Genomic DNA, 19,600 nt, shown 5'->3' on the forward strand with positions numbered 1-19,600 from the left:
CTCAAACATTATGGTGCCCTGAAATGGGGGGGACTACGCATTTCGACATGGTGAAAACAAAATGTATAAAAATGGCCTTTATTAAAATCTGACAATGTGCACTTTAACCACATGTGACTTTTTTCTATTACAAATCTCAAATTGTGGAGTACAAAGGCAAATAAATAAATGATGGGTCTTTGTCCCAAACATTATGGAGGGCACTGTAAATGCTAGCATTACATTTGCCTTCCTTACTACTGATTCAACTTGCAAATTAACCTTTTGGGAATCCTGCACCAGCACTCACAAGTACCTTTGTACCTTTGATTTCTGAATTATCTCCCCATTTAGATAATAGTCTAGACCTTTATTGCTACTACCAAAATGTATGACTCCACACTATGCTACATTGTATTCCATCTGGCACTTCCAACCAACTCTCCGAACCTGTCCAAGTCCTTCAGCAGATTCCCTTCTTTGTATATAAACGTGGCCACAAAGCCTTCAATCTCCTCATCCAAATAATTTATACACATGTGAAGAGTAGTGGCCCCAGCAACGATCCCTGTGGAACTCCGCTAGTCACTGGCAGCCAGATAACTCCCCCTTTATTGCCACGCTCTGCCTTCTGCCATCCAGCCAACCTGCTATCCATGCTAGTATCTTCCCTCCGATACAACGGTTGACGCTAGTATCTATCAGGAAAAGTCTCTAGTGAGCTTGTCTCTGTGTGTATGTGTGTGCACGCGTGTGCCTGGAGGGAGCCCCGCGGTGACCGGGCACGTCCTGTCGGTCGTGGCAGCGACCTGAACAAAGCGCTACCGGCCAAGGGCTACAACGTGAGCCGCAACAACAACCATATCATCAGTCCATTCAGCGGGTGAAGAAGGACTGTCTGGTGCAGACCAACGGCATCAGCACCTAGTTTTAAGGTGAGGTGACACAAAGTGCTGGAGTAACTCAGCAGACTGAATCAGTCTGAAGAAGGGTCCTGACATCACCTATCCATGTTCTCCAGGGATGCTCCAGCACTTTGTGTTATTTTGTGTATCAACCATCATCTGCAGTTCTTTGTTTCAATTACATACAATGATAATACCTGACTTGGTTATAGAGGACCATCTGCAATAACGGACGCCATTTTCTCCCCCCACATGGTCCATAACTAGGGTTTACTGTAAATTCTAATCTGATAATGACAGGTTACATTCATTTTATACACTTGCTGTGTAGCATCCAAGATTGGCAGGTTTAAAGTGTAACAACCAAATAAGGTTATTACACAAATAAGGCATTAATTGAAAGATTTTCCATTTTTTCAGTTGACAAGAAGGAAAAAAGAGAACATAAAATGCAGCGATTAAGTGAACAACAAATCATGATGCTTCAGGATGGAAGTGAGTTGTATGAAGCTGTCCAGAATTCCTCAGATCCATTATCTATTGAGGTAAAAATCCCTGCTTGTCATCTGTTTCCATTTTATATACACAGGTAACTGCTCTCCAATTCCTGTGTCACACGTGTGAGCATTTTAATGCCAGAGTGGTAAAAAGGGTAAAACGTTACCCCTCAGATCCCTATTAAATCTTTCTCCTTCTCCGTAAAACTATGTCCTCTGGTTCTCGATTCGCCTACTCTGAGCAAGAGTTCAGTGAGTCTACCCGATCTATTCTTCTCAAGATTTTATACAGCTCAAAAAGATCACTCCTCATCCTTCTGCGCTCCAAGGAATAGTGTCCCAGCCTGCTCAACCACTCCCTGCAGCTCAGGCTCTCGAATCCTGGCAACATCCTCTCAAATCTTCTCTGTACCCTTTCCAACTTAACATCTTTCCTATAATATGGTGTCCAGAACTGAACACAATACTTTAAATGCGACCTCACCAATGTCATATAACTGAAACATGATCTCCCAACTTTTATACTCAATATGCTGACTGATGGAGGCCAATGTGCCCAAAATCCTTTTTGACCACCCTATCTACCTGTGATGCCACCTTCAAGGAACTATGTACCTGAACTCTGATATCCCTCTGCCCCACAACACTTCCCAGAGCCCTGTCATTCACTGTGTAGGTCCTGCCCATGTTAGACTTTCCAAAATTCAACACTTCAAATTTCTTTGTATTAAATTTCATCAACCATTCCTCAGCCCACCTGGACAACCGATCAAGATCCTGTTGCGATTTTTGATATCCATCTTCACTTTCTGCAATACCGTCCACTTTGTATCATCTGCAAATTTGCTAATCTGCCATGTATGTTCTCCGTTTTCCACGTATTCCGCTAGGATAGCTTACGACCCATCGGTAAGAACATTGAATTCTCTAATTTTCTTTTCCCCCCCTCTTCCCAACTGGGTGTGCACCCCTTTCTCCAATTATCCTGCATTCCCCTTCCGCTTATATCCTTTCCACTAGCTTCAACTTTCACTTCTCTCCTTATCGTGCACACTTATGTGTCCATTTTAAGCTTTGGTTAAATTTTTCCTGCTCTCTGGCCCCCCCCCCCCCCCCCCCCCCCACTACAAGCACTGATGAGGGTCTCAACCCAAAATGTCACCACTCCATGTTCTCCAGAGATGCTTCTGATCCACTGAGTTACTCCAGCACTATGTGGTTTTTTTGGTAAACCAGTCTCTGCAGCTCCTTGTGCCTATAATTCTCCACATTGACAGTTGCTGCAGCATGGTGGCTGTATTGGAACAGCTTAGGCTTGTGGCGCAGCTGGTTCTGAAGTCAGGTCTTCAGTATGACAAATACCAAAATCCCTAAATCTAATTCTATGATAGTGGTGGTCATGAGGGAAACCTGAGGTGGGTCAGTCACTGGGCACTTCTGGCTGAGTATTGGTGTGAATGTTTCAACCATGTGTGCTCAGGTGCATGGCCCTAGTGGTGGTGCTGGCTAAAAGACGGAGGGTAAAGGCCTGAGTAATAAAGGTGCATTGGGGTGGGGTAAGTGGGCAAAGAAACACCAAATCCGAAGATACAATGAGATACAATGAAGATACCAAATGTGTAAATAGAAGTAGGAAGAGAGATTGTCAGCAGTTAGTGAATTCAATGCTGCTATAATATAATAAAAATGAACTGCAGATGCTGATTTATACCAAAGATAGACACAAATGCTGGAGTAAGTCAGTGGATCAGGCAGCATCTTTGGAGAAAATGGATAGGTGATGTTTCGGGTCAGAACCCTTCTTCAAACTGATGGTTCTGACCTGAAACTTCATCTATCCTTTTTCTCCAGAGATGTTGCCTAACCCGCTGACTTACTCCAGTACTTTGTGTCTAATTCAATGCTGCTGCCTGGTTTATTTTCAGTTTCTTCGGATGGGAATAGCAAACATGAGGATCCCTATTCTTTAACTAGTCTATTGTGGCGGTCCCTGGATATTAGGCCACTCCTTGGATCATTCCCCTCGGCACTTGAGGGACAGGGACGAGGGACTGCCCACAGGCTTCTGGTTCCTGCTCAGGGGTTTTATGGGAGTTTGTCATCCCTTCGGTGGAACTCGTTGTGAGTGGATGCTCACAAACATCATTAAAGAACTTTTGAACCTGCCTTTTTCTGCCACTAAACTATTATAGATAGCAGTATATAGAGCAAAGGGGAAGATACAGAGTGCAGAATATAGCTCTCAACATGACGAAGTCCAACGTCCGCAATTGGGTAGAGGTGAATCGACGGTCTAGGCAAGCAGGTCCATGCAACTCTACTTTTATTGCCTGAGGTCTGTCTAGAATACTGTGATTTTTAATGTTATTTCTTGGAATAATAGATATATCTGATTTATTTTGTTTAAGAAGGAACTGCAGATGCTGGAAAATCTGATTACCTATCTGATTTATTTTCAGTTTTCCTCAAATGAAAATTTCAAACACGATGCCCCATATTATTTGTCATTTATCTTCAGAATTTCTTTTGATAGAACTTACGTTTTTGCCAAGCAAATCTTGAAAATAAATGACTCAAAGAATATGGGTTATCGTGTTTGGAATTTCCATCCAGAACTTGAGTTCAGATTTTAAACACCCAAAGCCTAAATTGACATTCATTGTGTTGAACCAATGTATGCTTGGTGTTTGCTCACTAATTTCTCTGTAATATTGAGAGCATTTTACAACAGGTGTGGGTTACTGTTTAGGTTTATTATTGACATGTGTACTGAAGAACAGTGAAAAACTTTGTTTTACATGCTATCAATCAATTGAGATAATGCTATACTTGGATACAATCAAGTAAAATTCAAGTACAATAGATAGAGCAAAGGGGAAGATTTAGAGTGCATAATATAGTTCTCAGCATTGTATATAGCATCAGTTCCATAGACAAAGTTCAATGTCCACAATGGGGTAAAGGTGAATTGGACCAGCAAGTAAGTGGTATATGCAGCTTTACCTTTATTGCCTGAGGCCTGTGTAGAATGCTGTATTTTTTAGCGTTATACCTTGGACTAATAGATACATATCACATTGACATTGCAGGCTTGTTTGAGTGAACAGCAGTTAAAAGTCCTGAATAATTACAGACAATTGTTGAAGGAACACGAAAAGATGCAGATTGAGGCTGAATTAAAAAAAGCATTAGAGGATGCTCAAGGTGATAACAGTTGCATAAAAAGGAACGTCAGCCCTTTGTGGAAATTATGTGTGATGGACTACAAATTCCAGGACAGCAGTGCAGGTGAATGTTCAATATGACTGTCTAAACATTTAATACATTTACGGAGAGGATAATATTCTTTAGACTTTTGAGATACAGCGAGGAAACAGGCCCTTCGGCCTGCTAAGTCCATGAAGGACAACAATCATCCTGTTCACTAATTCTATCCTAGATACTAGGAACAATTTACCAAAGCCAATTAACCTACAAACACGCACATCTTTGAAACCCACGCAGGTCACGGGGAGGACATACAAACGCCGTACAGACAGCACCCATAATTAGGATCAAACCCAGGTCTCTGGTGCTGTAAGGCAGCAAATCTACCGCTGCCCGACTGTGCCGCCTTCAATAAAATTCAGTTCAATAAAATATTACACATCCCTTGAGATAGCATCATGAATAGCTACATATTTCAATCCCAGTGAATGTCTTTTTTAAAAAAAAGCACAGAATACAGTTTTGTGTATGTGCCAACATGCTAGGTAATAGTGTCTTTGCAAATATTGTCAAGTTGTGAGTGAAGGATTGCTCCAAGGAATAGTGCAACCCTGGCTAACAGGGCACATTTTATCTCCCATCCTATATCCATGAACAGTACTTCCCTGGTAGACCCATAATATCTGCCTGCCCTCGCCCAGCCAAATGTATCAAAATGTTACATTTAAATTCTCTAATTTTAGGTAACTCCTACTCCCCTCCCTTATCCCCCCCCCAATTCATCTACACCTCTCCCTCCCCAATGTCCCACCTGAACTCGCATCTATTTCTCCCTCCCCCTATATTCCTTGTCCAGCTTCACAATTCGCAAATCTTCACTCCTTTAACTCGCATCTTCGATTTTAATCTCTGGCCTTTGTTCCTACGATCTGCCAGTTTTGCCTGTGTCTACTAACACCTGCCCCACTGTTTTGCCTTGCTTCCCTTTTCTAGCTTTCTTTCCCCCTCGCCCACCATAATCAGTCTGAAGAAGGTTCCCGGCCAAAGCGTCACCTATCCATGTTCTCCGGAGATGCTGCCTGACCCGCTGAGTTACACCAGCACTTTGTGTCCTGTCTTGGAATCTACTATTTTCCCCACACATACAGCATTAGTCCTATAGTTGTTTAGGAAAGATGAATAATTATTTTAAAGTTCTTGGAACTTATGCTTGAAATAATTAAATTTCTAAGGGCTGTTGAACAAACACTAACTGGTTTATATTTCTTTCAAATAGTCTACATGTTAAGTATCTGGCGCCCAATTGCAGAATTACATTCTCTGCTAAAGGAGGGCGGGAGATATTGGATCTGTTATCTATCTGCTACAACGTGCAAGGGGCGACATAGTCATGTTGATCTGCAGTTGACTGCTACAAAGAAAACAAGATACCAACAGTTGCAGGTAATTCACTTTCTTTTACACTTGCTTGAATGTTTTTCTGTGATTTGAACATGTTGCATGAAGAAATTCTGATGTAAATTACCTGAAAACAAGCAATGTCATTGATGATCATGTTGCGTGTCATAATGATTATAAACTTGCTTTGCAGATTAAATTCTCCGGTAATTAAACAGAGATCTGGTAGAAAGAGTTTTGATAAAACAACTACATGCTGGGTCGCAAGTACAGGTTTGCTGCACAACAAACTAAGGTTGTAATAAAAACAAAGCTCTTAATACAACCAGCACTTGTGCAGAGAGAAAGAGTTCACTAATCAGGTCAATTACCCTTGCAGAAGAACTAGAAAAATGAAAATATTTAGTCAGTGAAAGAGAGTGCTTAGAATAAACAGTATGCTGAAAATCTTAGATACAGATTGTAGCACTTTCTGGAAACCTTAAATGAAAGAAAATACTGGAAATGCACTGGAGATCACAGAGAAACATTAAGTTAACTTGGAGGATAGTACATGAGAACTTACGGCAAGGGGCAACATAGTGGCGCAGTGGTAGAGTTGCTCCCTCACAGTGCCAGGGTCCCAGGTTCGATCCTGACTACGGGTGCTATCTGTACAGAGTTTGTACGTTCTCCCTGTGATCTTGTGGGTTTTCTCCGGGTGCTCCGGTTTACTCCCAATATTCCAAAGACGTGCAGGTTTGTAGGTTAATTGACTTCTGTAAATTGCCCCTTGTGTGTAGGATGTCGAAAGTGGTGTAACATAGAAGTAGTGCACAGGTCGACTGATGGTCGACAAGAACTTTGTGGACCAAAAAGCCTGTTTCCACATTGCATCTCTAATCTAAACTATATAAAAGGGGAATCGAATATAGGAGCAAAGAGGTCCTTTTGCAGTTTTGAAGTTGTACAGAGCCCTAGTGAGACCACACCTGGAGTATTGTGTGCAGTTTTGGTCCCCTAATTTGAGGAAGGACATTCTTGCTATTGAGGGAGTGCAGCGTAGGTTTACAAGGTTAATTCCCGGGATGGCAGGACTGTCATATGCTGAGAGAATGGAGCGGCTGGGCATGTACACTCTGGAGTTTACAAGGATGAGAGGGGATCTCATTGAAACATATAAGATTGTTAAGGGTTTGGACACGCTAGAGGCAGTAAACATGTTCCCGATGTTGGGGGAGTCCAGAACCAGGGGCCACAGTTTAAGAATGAGTAAGCCATTTAGAACGGAGATGAGGAAACACTTTTTCTCACAGAGAGTGGTGAGTCTGTGGAATTCTCTGCCTCAGAGGGCGGTGGAGGCAGGTTCTCTGGATGCTTTCAAGAGAGAGCTAGATAGGGCTCTTAAAAATAGTGGAGTCAGGGGATATGGGGAGAAGGCAGGAACGGGGTACTGATTGGGGATGATCAGCCATGATCACATTGAATGGCGGTGCTGGCTCGAAGGGCCGAATGGTCTACTCCTGCACCTATTGTCTATTGTCTATTATCTATACTTCCAAATGAGAAAAGTTATTTTATTGGAAATGAATTTGTCAGTGACAGGAGCAACAACATGAGGAGCTGTTCCTTAAGCTCCGAGAGGGCTTCTTTGTAGCAGTGTAGGAAGCTGAAGATAGAGAGGCCAAAGTGGGAGTGGGATGAGAGTGCATGTCATGGGCAGCTGGAAGCCAGGGTCAGTCTTCTGCTCTGAATAGAATTCTTCTGCAAAGTGGTATTTTAGCTCATCCATAAACCTAACAGTCCTACTAGGTGAAGCACTTATTAATTTATACTTCTGATCAAGTGTATTCTAAGGTCAATGTTCGCAGTGTGATTTTCACCGTATTGGAGAAACCAAATATAGATTGTGTGACTGCTTAGACAGACAAAGAGTTGGAGTAACTCAGCAGGTCAGGCAGCATCTCTGGAGAAAAAGAATGGGTGACGTTTCTGGTCTGTACCCTTCTTCAGACTCTGAAGATAGACAGACAGTGCTAGGTAACAGCGGGTCAGGCAGCATCTCTGGACCGATGATGGACACAAAGTGCTGGAGTGACTGCTTCACAGTCTGCGGAGCTGAACAACGTTCCAGTCGCCTGTCCCTTCAATTCTCACATTAGCCATGTCTGGATTTCCAGGTATTTAGTTTAGTTTAGAAATACAGTGTGGAATCACGCCCTTCGGCCCACCGAATCCACGCTGATCAACAACCACATGTACACTAGTTCTATCCTACACACTAAGAACTATTTGCAGAAGCCAATTAACCTATAAACCTGCAAGTCTTTGGAATGTGGGAGGAAACCGGAGCACCTGAAGAAAACCCACGCAGTCACAGGGAGAAAGTACAGACAGCACCCGAAATCAGCATCGAACATGGGTCTCTGCCACAGTAAGGCAGCAACTCTACTGCTGTGCCACTGTGATGCCTTAATTACGAATAGTTAATATATAAAGACGGAAGCACAACGGTACATTAAGAAAATTACTTCTAAATGAAGGTCTAAAAGCAGGACAGGGAAATACACACAGTGGTGGGTGACTGGCAAGGCCAGCATGCCTCATCTTTATAACCTTGAGGAAGTGTTAAGCAGCCACCCTGGACTTCTGGAATAGCGATAGTAAAGGTATTTTTTACTGTATTGTCAGGGTCTTGCTCCAGCAAAGGTGTAGGAATGGCTACAGATAATTTCTGGTCAAAATGAAATGTAACATTGTGTGTGATGGGATTCCTGGGCACCTGCAAACTTGCCATTTTTTAGCAGCAGAGGTCACAGATTTAGGGAGTGCTGTTGAGGAAAACCTACCAAGATCTGTCTTCGTTGGCTATTTGGAGGCTGACAAAGACACATTTGGACGTCAGCAAGTTGTCTAATAATTGGGCTGGGATCCCTAAATGAGAAGGAGAGACTAAAATCACACATTTATTTTAGAGCCACTTTGATACAGTACTGACCGACCACTAATTCTGGTTGTGGTAAAACAGAAATTCAACAATATATTTTTCCCTCTTCCAGCCTTGTCCTAAAGTATTACAGCGACTCTACCAGCCGAGGAAAGCAGTAACATATGGCATGCTCTGTGACCCATCCTTTAGAGCTATCTGCAAAGAAGTGGACCTGGCAGGATATGTGATCTACATATTGGAGAAAGCAGGTACTCACTAAAGGGAACTAATTTACATGATGTGAAGTATGGAACTCTAAAAGGCTATTTACCTCAAAGTTATTTATTCCACAGAACAAATGATTTTCCTCTTAGCGAATATTGTAAATATTTAAGCTCCTCACCATTAAGCGTCTTTACAATTGGTTACAAGGCTAAATAAAAAGAATATACAAACTCTCAAATGAAAGTTGGCCTTTATAAATCAGAGCATTGAGTATAGAAGTTGGGATGTAATGTTAAAATTGTACAAGGCATTGGTGAGGCCAATTCTGGAGTATGGGGTACAATTTTGGTCGCCTAATTATAGGAAGGATGTCAACAAAATAGAGAGAGTACAGAGGAGATTTACTAGAATGTTGCCTGGGTTTCAGCAACTAAGTTACAGAGAGAGGTTGAACAAGTTAGGGCTTTATTCTTTGGAGCGCAGAAGGTTAAGGGGGGACTTGATAGAGGTATTTAAAATGATGAGAGGGATAGACAGAGTTGACGTGGATAAGCTTTTCCCACTGAGAGTAGGGAAGATTCAAACAAGGGGACATGACTTGAGAATTAAGGGACAGAAGTTTAGGGGTAACATGAGGGGGAACTTCTTTACTCAGAGAGTGGTGGCTGTGTGGAATGAGCTTCCAGTGAAGGTGGTGGAGGCAGGTTCGTTTTTATCAATTAAAAATAAATTGGATAGTTATATGGACGGGAAAGGAATGGAGGGTTATGGTCTGAGCGCAGGTATATGGGACTAGGGGAGAATACGTGTTCGGCACGGACTAGAAGGGTCGAGATGGCCTGTTTCCGTGCTGTAATTGTTATATGGTTTATATTATAAAGTGATCTGAACTTTTAGCTTAGACAGACACAAAGTGCTGGAGTAACTCAGCAGTTACCCACGGTTCAGACCCAAAATGCTACCAATCGTTTTTCTCCAGAGATGCTGCCTGACCTGCTGACCCGAATTCAGCAGGCCAGGTAGCATCTGTTGAGGGAATGGGCACCCAACACTTCAAGTCAAGAATCTTCATCTGGACTGAATGTAGAGGGGGAGTGGTGGGGCAAGCGCTAGCAAGCGATAGGTGAATATAGGTGAGGAGGGGTGGATTAATGGATAATGGTCAGGTGAGGGAAGGAATGTGGAAAATGCAAGAGGTTAGAAGGTGTTGAGTGAAGAATAAAAGCTGCAGATTCCAGAATTTTATAGTAAAGGAAGATGAAGAGTGGAGGTGAATAAGGCCGGGTGGTGGCAGATAGGAACAAATTTGGGCCCCATATCTGTGAGCAAATGTGAGCCCCATATCTGTGGAAGGATGTGCTGGCTCTGGAGAGGGTCCAGAGGAGGTTTACAAGAATGATTCCAGGAATGAGTGGGTTAGCATATGATGAGCGTTTGACAGCACTGGGCCTCAACTCGCTGGAATTTAGAAGGTTGAGGGGGTACCTCATTGAAACTTACAGAATAATAAAAGGCATTGAGTGGATGTGGAAAGGATGTTTCCACTGGTGGGAGAGTCTAGGACCAGAGGTCATAGCCTCAGAATTAAAGGGCATTAAACGGACAATTTCAACTTAAAATGTTGAAATGGAGTTATCAGCTAAAGGGGCTGTTCCACCGCGGCGACCCAATCTGCGAGTTTAGAAGAGTTTGCCCTCGACTCAAACTCGCAGCATGGTCGTCACGTGGTCCTAGGAGGTCCTATGAGGTCACTGGAACTCTCCTTCATGCTCGAGGAAAGTTCTCGAATACTCGCTGCCTCAGCTAGGTCGTGGAAAATTTTTCAGCATGTTGAACATTTTTCCGCGAGTAAAAATGGGTTATTTTTAACTCGTAGTACAGTGGAGTGGGGTCGCTATGTAGTTACAGGCAGTCGAGGTAGCCGTAGGCAATCTCCTTCGCTGACCGGGCATTTTAATTGGCTCATTGGAGTTTTCAGGACCAAGGAAAACCGACCGGTAGGTTAAATGCCCGCTAAACTTTATTAAACGTTGTCTGACTTCTTAAAAGTGTCTCCACTCCTTCTCCCCCCCTTCTTCTCTCCTTCTCTCCCCTTCTCTTGCCCCCCCCCCCCTCCGCGCTCTCTAAAGGACTTGCCGTACACTGTGCAGCCGTCTTTTACCTTCCTCTTCATCGCGGGTGTGAATTTCAGACAGCGCTCCCCCGCTTTCCCTGGTCCCCGCCTTTGCGTTGTGTATGTGTGTGGTCGGTTGATCCAGCTCGAGGTTTTTCAGGCGAGTGCCCTCGAGCTTGACGGTCGAAGACACTCTTCTGAACTCGCGGATTAGGTCGCTGCAGTGGGACAGCCCCTTACGTTTGCAGCCCTACATTCCATAGCCTCTTGAAAACAAGTTTCCAGATGCGTTATCTCCTCGCATCTGTGATCATTGCCTGGGAACGCAGCCTTTCCAAGGCCATTCTATGCACAAGCTTAACGTTGGCAAACACAACACAACAGCAATAGTTGGGTAGACCACCTGCCGCTAGTAGTGCAGAAACGTTGCAGACAAGGGGAGCTTATAATTGGCTCGGGGAAGGGGGCAGTGGCGCAGTCTGCTCTGATAAGAAATGCCATAAAGATTGGTGTTGGGCTCCCTTTCGGTGAGAGAACCTCAGCCTTGGACCGTGTCGCGAACTCTGATGATCTTGAACAAAACACCCTGGGGTGTGCTCTGCTGTATACAGCAAAATTATTTTTTCCATACAGATCGGTAAGAATACTGCCACACATAAGCACTATCCCCAATTAAGTACAGAATACACAGAAACAGCCCACTGAGTCCATATACAAGAGTCTCAGGTTTTGGCACCATTTTCAAAGTCCCAGCTAAAGCTGGCCATAAAGGCCCGTTGCAGCCGTTGCCTCCATCCTGATCACTGATGTCACTTGTCGATTGAATGCATAAGTCATCAAATATGTGGTTCCAGGATGGAACATTAATTAGTCTGTTTTAAACCATAGTGGGACCGTCGACTATTTATTTGGCTGATGAAGATCAGGATCTAGTAGCTATAAAAATTTGGGCCGGTTTCAAACAGCTGGCAGTGGAAGATATTATCAAGCCAGGTGCCTTAGTTGTTATGAGCAACTTGAAGTGGACGACGGAAAACTACGCTGGTATTCCGGTACTGTTAACTGGAGAACTGTCCAACTTTTCTGCAAATCCGAAGGTTGGACATCTACGGGAAAAGTACATTCAACTCAAAAGTTCCGTCCAGGTGGAGTATTTGGAAAATTACTAAATGCACTACAGAAATCTGCAATAAGTTAACGCCACAAGTAAACCTAGATACAATGCTAAACTACTTTGAACTGAAGTATTCATAAGGACAATTCAATGGGGATCCTATTCATTAGGGATAATTATCATAATTTTGCACATGGGAGATTTTGTCTCACGAATTTGATTAAGTGTTTTGAAGAAGTAACCAAGAAGGTTTATGAGGGCAAGGCCGTAGGCGTTGTCTATTTGGCCTTCAGTAAGGCCTTTGATATGGTTCCGCTTGGTAGCTTGCTCCGAAAGGTTAGGTTAGCTACGGATACAGAAATGGCTTCATGGAAGAAAGCAGACGGTGATGGTGACGAATCGTGTGCTTTGGGGATCGGTGCTGGGCCCATTGCTATTTGTGGTTTATATTAACGATTTAGATGAGTATGTGCAAGGAATGATTAGTAAATTTGCAGATGACACTAATGTAGGTGATATCGTAGACAGTGAAGAGGGTTATCAAAAATTACAGCAGGATCTTGATCAGCTGGACAAGACATAAATGGCTAATGGAGTTAATTGCAAATAAGTGCGTGCTGTTGCGTTTTGGGAAGTCCAGCCATGGCAGGACCTTCACAGTGAATGGCAGGGCCCTGGGGAGTGTTGCAGAGCAGAAGGATTTAGGAGTGCAAGTGCACAATTCCCTAAAAGTGGTGTCACAGGTAGATAGGGTGGTAAAGTAGGCTTTCGATACATTAGCCCTCATCAGTCAGGGAATTGTATTGATGTCAGGACGTTATGTTATAGTTGTACAAGACTTTGGTGAGGCCACATTTGTAGTACAGGTATTGTGTTCAGTTTTGGTCGCCCTTTATTGGAATGATGTCGTTAAGCTGGAAAGCATGCAAAGAAGATTTACAGGGATGTTGCCAGGAATCGATGGCCTATGCTAAAGGGCAGGTTAGGACTTTATTCTTTGGAGCGCAAGAGGCTAAGGGGTGATCTTATAGAGGTGCTCATCGGGCACAATGTTAGAGAAGCAATCTGCCAATTTCAAGACGGGAGGTGGGTTAGTTGGGCAGGTAGATTGGAGTACATATGGACGTGGACATAATTTTGAACTACAGTGCCCTCCATAATGGTTTGGACAAAGACCCATCATTTATATATTTGCTTCTGTACTCCACAATTTGAGATTTGTAATAGAAAAAATCACATGCGGTTAAAGTGCACATTGTCAGATTTTAATAAAGGCCATTTTTATTTCACCATGAAGAAATTACAGCAGTGTTTATACATAGTCCCCCCATTTCAGGGCACCATAGTGTTTGGGACACAGCAGTATCATGTAAATAAAAGTAGTCATGTTTAGTATTTTGTTGCATATCCTTTGCATGCAATGACTGCTTGAAGTCTGCGATTCATGGACATCACCAGTTGCTGGGTGTCTTCTCTGGTGATGCACTGCCAGGCCTGTATTGCAGCCGTCTTTAGCTTATGCTTGTTTTGGGGGCTAGTCCCCTTCAGTTTTCTCTTCAGCAAATAAAAAGTATACTCAATTGGATTCAGATCGGGTGATTGACTTGGCCACTCAAGAATTGACCATTTTTTAGCCTTGAAAAACTCCTCTGTTGCTTTAGCAGTATTGTTGGGATCAGTCTTGTTGTAGAATGAACCGCCGGCCAATGAGTTTTGCGGTATTTGTTTGAACTTGAGCAGATAGGATGTGTCTATGCACTTCAGAATTCATTATGCTACTACCATCAGCAGTTGTCTCATCAATGAAGATAAGTGAGCCAGTACCTTCAGCAGCCATACATGCTCAAGCCATAACACCCCCACCACCGCGTTTCACAGTTGAGGTGGTATGCTTTGGATCTTGGGCAGTTCCTTCTCTCCTCCATTCTTTGCTCTTGCCATCACTCTGATATGTTAATCTTTGTCTCATCTGTCCACAACTTTTTTCCAGAACTGTGGTTGCTCATTTAAGTACTTCTTGGCAAACTATAACCTGGTCATCTTATTTTTGTGGCTAATCAGTGGTTTGCATCTTGCAGTGTAACCTCTGTATTTCTGTTTATGAAGTCTTCTGTGGACAGTGGTCATTGACTATTCCACACCTGACTCCTGAAGAGTGTTTCTGATCTGTCGGACAGGTGTTTGGGGATTTTTCTTTATTATAGAGAGAATTCTTCTGTCATCAGCTGTGGAGGTCTTCCTTGGCCTGCCAGTCCCTTTGCGATTAGTAAACTCACCAGTGCTCTCTTTCTTATTAATGATGTTTCAAACAGTTGATTTTGGTAAGCCTAAGGTTTGGCTGATGTCTCTCACAGTTTTATTCTTGTTTCTCAGTCTCATAATGGCTTCTTTGACTTTCATTGGCACAACTTTGGTCGTCATGTTGAAGAACGGCAATAAAAGTTTCCAAAGATGATGGAAAGACTGGAGGAAAGACTGGGTGCTGAGAGCTCTTATACCTGCATTAAGGAGGCAATTAACACACCTGTGAAGCCGTGTCCCAAACATTATGGTGTCCTGAAATGGGGGGACTATGTATAAACACAGCTGTAATTTCTACATGGTGAAACCAAAATGTGTAAAAATACCCTTTAATAAGATCTGCCAATGTGCACTTTAACCACATGTGTTTTTTTTTCCTATTACAAATCTCAAATTGTGGAGTGCAGAGGCAAATAAATAAATGATGGGTCTTTGGCCCAAACATTATGGAGGGCACTGTATGTTGCTAAGGTGTGTTGTGTAGCTGGGTAATTGGCCAAGGATAGTTTGTGATCATAAATTTATTGCTTTAGAATTTACAGTGTTTCATCAAGGACACGGAGAAAAAGGTGAAGACTATTCTTGGAAGAAGTGGTGCTCCAAAGTTAAACAGAGACTCTGGTGACGTGCATACTCCCAACCAGAAGACACTCCTTGCTCCGGTTAGTGGCACTTTGGTTTGTATAAATGCATTCCAAGAAATATTACAAGTAGGTTTTACTTATAAAATATTTCCAGGTAAATTTCCCCAGAAAATTCTTGTAGATAGGCGATGAGTTTAAAAAAATTCTATGATTGAAAACAATATTTGAAGCAAAATAAGTTATCGGGTATGTTACTAAATATGATTTGTTTTGAAATGCTACAATCTGGAGAACTAGATTAAAATGTGTTTCCTTTCAGTTATACAAATTAGCTATTAATGCAAAAGCTACCAAATCTAATGGGGTCTCAACCCGAAACGTCACCAATCCATGTTCTCTAGTGATGCTGCCTGACCCAGAATTACTCCAGCACATTGTGTCCTTTTGTGCAAACCAGCATCTGCAGTTCCTTGTTTCTACTAATTGTTGCTTTCTTGACTACTCGTACTTTCCAAAATCTGTAGGCCTAATTTAAGTAATCAAAATTGTATTTAGAAAATCAGGGAAATTGCTGAATTGGTTTTCTCGCCATGAAGTTGGGTTCATCTTGAGAATGTCAGAGCGATATCTGGTCGACTTAAAAACAAGATACTAATCAGATTCCACCATTTCCATCCCTTTGTTTTCACTACTTATCACATCCAGCCCTGATCACGACCTCACTCTTTTCTGCCACAATGGACACATCTGTCAATCAACCCCTCCACCCACCTATTACTTATCATTTGCCAGCTCTTGGCCACCCAGTGCCCTCAACTTTTGCTACCAGCAGTCTCCCCTCCACTCCATCAGTCTGAAGAAGGGTCCCAACCTGAAATACTGTATTTATATCTGTCCCTACATTCTCCTGATGCTGTCAACACAATATAAGGCCTACGGGGCCCTGCTAAATCAATCAATAATTTATAGTGATTCTTCCATTGCACAATTAGAGACAGGATATCTACTCAAGACAAGTTGCTGTGATTTAGGCTCTGACATTTGTGGTCCAAACCCGTGCATTGCTTATTTCTCCTGTGTCCTGTTACTAGACAAAGTATGATGTGTCTTTATGTTGAAAAGATACAGCTTCCTTGATGTTTAATGCTCCATATTAGATGGGCTTATTCCTAAAACGTGAACTGTTCTTATGTGGTTACATGATTACGTGTGTTTTGGAGCTCTATTGACTTTGGTTACTGCTGACAGCTGCCAATTTTGTTCAGCTACCAGCTAGCTTTTAATTATTTTCAATGTTTTCTCTTCCATCTGTTTTGCAGTACACTCCAGCAGCCATTGGAAAGGCCAATAGTTTATATTTCTAAACTGAGCAAAATATGGAAATTAATTTTATCACAAGAATGCATAATTTATTTAATAGATATTATAAAATATTAAGTTCTAAACAGGCAAAGAAATTAAGAGGTGCACAAGAAACTAACTGGAGAATTGTTCTTATTAGGTTGTAGGATAGAAGGCAAAAGATTCTGCAAATTCTGCCAAATTACTTAACAGTAATCCTGTCATAGATTCAGTCATTGAAAATATATGAATGTTTTTTTTTTTCAATTTTGCCCTTTTGGTAGCTTGTTTCATCTAATGTTAAAAGAAAGCTACAGACACCAACTACAGAAAATGGATCCAAGTCTATGTTGTGCAGTGCAAAGATCACATCGGCCGATTCTGTTACAGAGCTCAAGAAGAAGAGGGTTAATCTTTTATCTCGAATTCCTTCTCCTGTTCCATTGCCTCAACTTTCCAATTGTATTTCACCATCTGTACGGAAAGATTTTCGACCACCCAGGAGTTGTGCCACACCACAAAGCGCTGAAGTTGTTCGAACCAGCAGTAATAACCTTGCTCAGGTATTATCTTTGAAAAAGACTGACATTGTCAAAACAGCTGATGATAATTGGGTTACAGATGAGGAACTTGCAATGATAGATACTCAAGCACTTCTTGAAGGTAAGGGAGATGGGCATGGTGAAAATGACAAAGAAAAAGTTACAGGGGCACAAATCAGTTCAAAAGACCATACCTTATTACCCAAAAATGTTAAGAATTATCTTGGGACACAGATTTCCAAAATGGTTGAAGACAACTGGGTTACAGATGAAGAACTTGCAATGATAAATACACAAGCACTTTATGAAGAATGCGCTCATGGTAAGGACAGCAGAAAGGTTGAAAAGTCCCAAGTTGTCCAAATGACAGAATTTACCTAAATGCTACAAACTGCTAATTATTTTAATAATGACCTTGGAAGCAAAGTTTCCAAAGTGGTTGAGCTTGCAAATGTCAATTGTGCAAGTTCTAGGTGTGAGTGTTGCATAAAACAAGGGAAAGGCACAAATTGTGGGTTCTAATAATCCTGCCCTTTTGAAACAAACATTTGTCTTGAAACTGAACTTGAAACAGTTAGTGCTTCACCAGATAAAAGCCCATCTGTTGGATCAAAAGAAGACAAATGTAAAGCTAATACAACGCATTCAAGTAAAGTTATCAGCCAGTCGGAAAGTGATGAAATACCAGCAAGCAATAGTAATATTGAAGTATAAGTATATAGATATTTATAACAAATGGGATTATCATTAAAAGAAAACCTAAGGAAATAATTGATGTTGTACTGTTTACATTGCACTTGGACAGACACTTGTTCAGAGGGTGATTATTTGGATATAAGTTTAATCCATGCATTGTTGCTGCTCGCAATTAATATGTTTAGAAATGTTGTAAATTGAGTTATTTGTCAATGTAAGAATGACCACGGTTAAATAAACTTAATATATATATATTCTTCATGCGTGGGAATTATGTAATTAAACATTCTTGAATTGAGTGAAACTAGTATTCAATGTCTTAATTGCAGACACATTGATCTAGAAGATCCAATTCAGAAGCGCACACTGCTTGGCCTAATGACGATCCAAGTTAGAGCTACAAGTCTATTCCAATACAGATTGGAAGGGTTTTAGTGGATTATGGGCAAAGTACAGGCATATGGGACTATTCCAGTCGGCCAAAAATGCCTTTTTTCCACACTATACAGGTCTATGACTTGAAAGGGAAGCATGATGATCCAGAAACTAAATTTGTAGCTAGTCACGGTTGGCTTAAAAGATTTAAGGTTTAAGTTTATTTTCATAATGCAAACCTTGTAACTTGAAGGATGCAAGATGATGCCAGAAATGTGGCAACTCTTGCATACTGCCTCAGTATAATCTACTATTTTTGCACTCTTGTATGTATAGTAAGATTTTACTGAATTGTATGGGGGAAAAAACAAATTTCACTGTATCTTCAATAAAGAACCATAGAAAATTGTGGCAAGGCTACCAGTGCTGATAAAGCAGCACAATTAATTTCAGATGTGTGGGAAATAAAATCATAGGTTGTTAAGACAGCATGACAAATCTTTAACATTGATGAATCATGACCTATCTGCAGAGAAAATGTCAGACTGCAAAACAATTCATCCAGACTTTGCAGACTGAAACCACGGGAATCAGAAGTGACTGAATGTGACTTAGTGGGGATTCTTCCACTAGTGTTGTTAAAATAGTTTCTCTTAAAATAGTATTTGGCAACATAATTCCACATGGTAGGTAGAATATTTAAATATTGTAAATGTCAAAGCATTGATAAAGAAAAAAAGCAACAATATTTAAATATGAAAGCCCATCATGTTCCACTTTATCGGCATCTAAATTTAAAAAAAAAAGTTTTGAAAGTGTCATCCCAAAGCTTTTGCCAATGTTAACATTAAGAGAAGCCATTAGTAATTAGGTAGAGTTGAGAAATATATCAGAGCCTGACAAATGATAGGTGAACACAGGTGAGGATAGATGGTTGGGTGGAGTTAAGTGACAAAGGCTAGAGCAAGGGTTCCCAGCCGGGGGTAAATATACCCACAGGGGGTACATTTTGCCTACCCAGAGGGTAAATTTGTTGATTCTGGATTTGTACATATTTTGTCTCATTGACTGACTGTTTGTTTCTGGTATACTGGTATCTGTTCATAAATAAGTGAAATAACATTGTTATGTGCTATTAAAGTTTCCAGGGGTAAACGGGACAAAAAAGGTTGGGAACCCCTGGGCTAGAGGTAAGAAATGAAAGGGTGGTAGATAAGGAGGGAAGAGGAATCAAATGTAAAGATAAGAGAGGGGGGGGGGGGGGGGGGTTAGGTTTATTGTCACATGTACTGAGGTACAGTGAAAGCATGCTATTCAATCAGATACCATATATAAATACAATCAAGTCAAACTCAAGTACAATAGGTAGAACAACAGGGAAGAGAGAGTGCAGAATTTAGTTCTCAGCAATGTAG

At 41.6% G+C, this 19,600-nt stretch overlaps 1 protein-coding gene and 1 long non-coding RNA gene across 5 annotated transcripts in view; one reads left to right on the forward strand and one right to left on the reverse strand.

Annotated features, from left to right (window-relative positions):
* Window positions 1-18,067, forward strand: part of brca2 (BRCA2 DNA repair associated) — a 63,137-nt gene extending 45,070 nt beyond the window's left edge. For 3 of the 4 annotated variants that reach the window (XM_033022872.1, XM_033022873.1, XM_033022874.1), the window contains exons 20-26: window positions 1,305-1,429; window positions 4,471-4,669; window positions 5,865-6,031; window positions 9,025-9,163; window positions 12,121-12,377; window positions 15,181-15,309; window positions 16,857-18,067. In XM_033022872.1, coding sequence (XP_032878763.1) covers window positions 1,305-1,429; window positions 4,471-4,669; window positions 5,865-6,031; window positions 9,025-9,163; window positions 12,121-12,377; window positions 15,181-15,309; window positions 16,857-17,495 — 1,655 coding nt within the window. In that variant the 3' untranslated portion in view covers window positions 17,496-18,067. Of the gene's footprint in view, window positions 1-1,304; window positions 1,430-4,470; window positions 4,670-5,864; window positions 6,032-9,024; window positions 9,164-12,120; window positions 12,378-15,180; window positions 15,310-16,856 lie in introns of those variants that run through there. The other variant, XM_033022875.1, reaches the window with a different exon arrangement.
* On the reverse strand, window positions 739-3,510 carry LOC116974440. The gene is made up of 3 exons (XR_004412362.1): window positions 3,498-3,510; window positions 1,205-1,207; window positions 739-768 (listed from the first exon to the last, which is right to left on the reverse strand). It is a non-coding gene; the product is annotated as an uncharacterized LOC116974440 (long non-coding RNA).
* Window positions 18,068-19,600: the final 1,533 nt, after the last annotated feature.

The sequence above is a fragment of the Amblyraja radiata genome, chromosome 6 (assembly GCF_010909765.2).
Source record: "Amblyraja radiata isolate CabotCenter1 chromosome 6, sAmbRad1.1.pri, whole genome shotgun sequence".
Lineage (NCBI taxonomy): Eukaryota > Metazoa > Chordata > Chondrichthyes > Rajiformes > Rajidae > Amblyraja > Amblyraja radiata.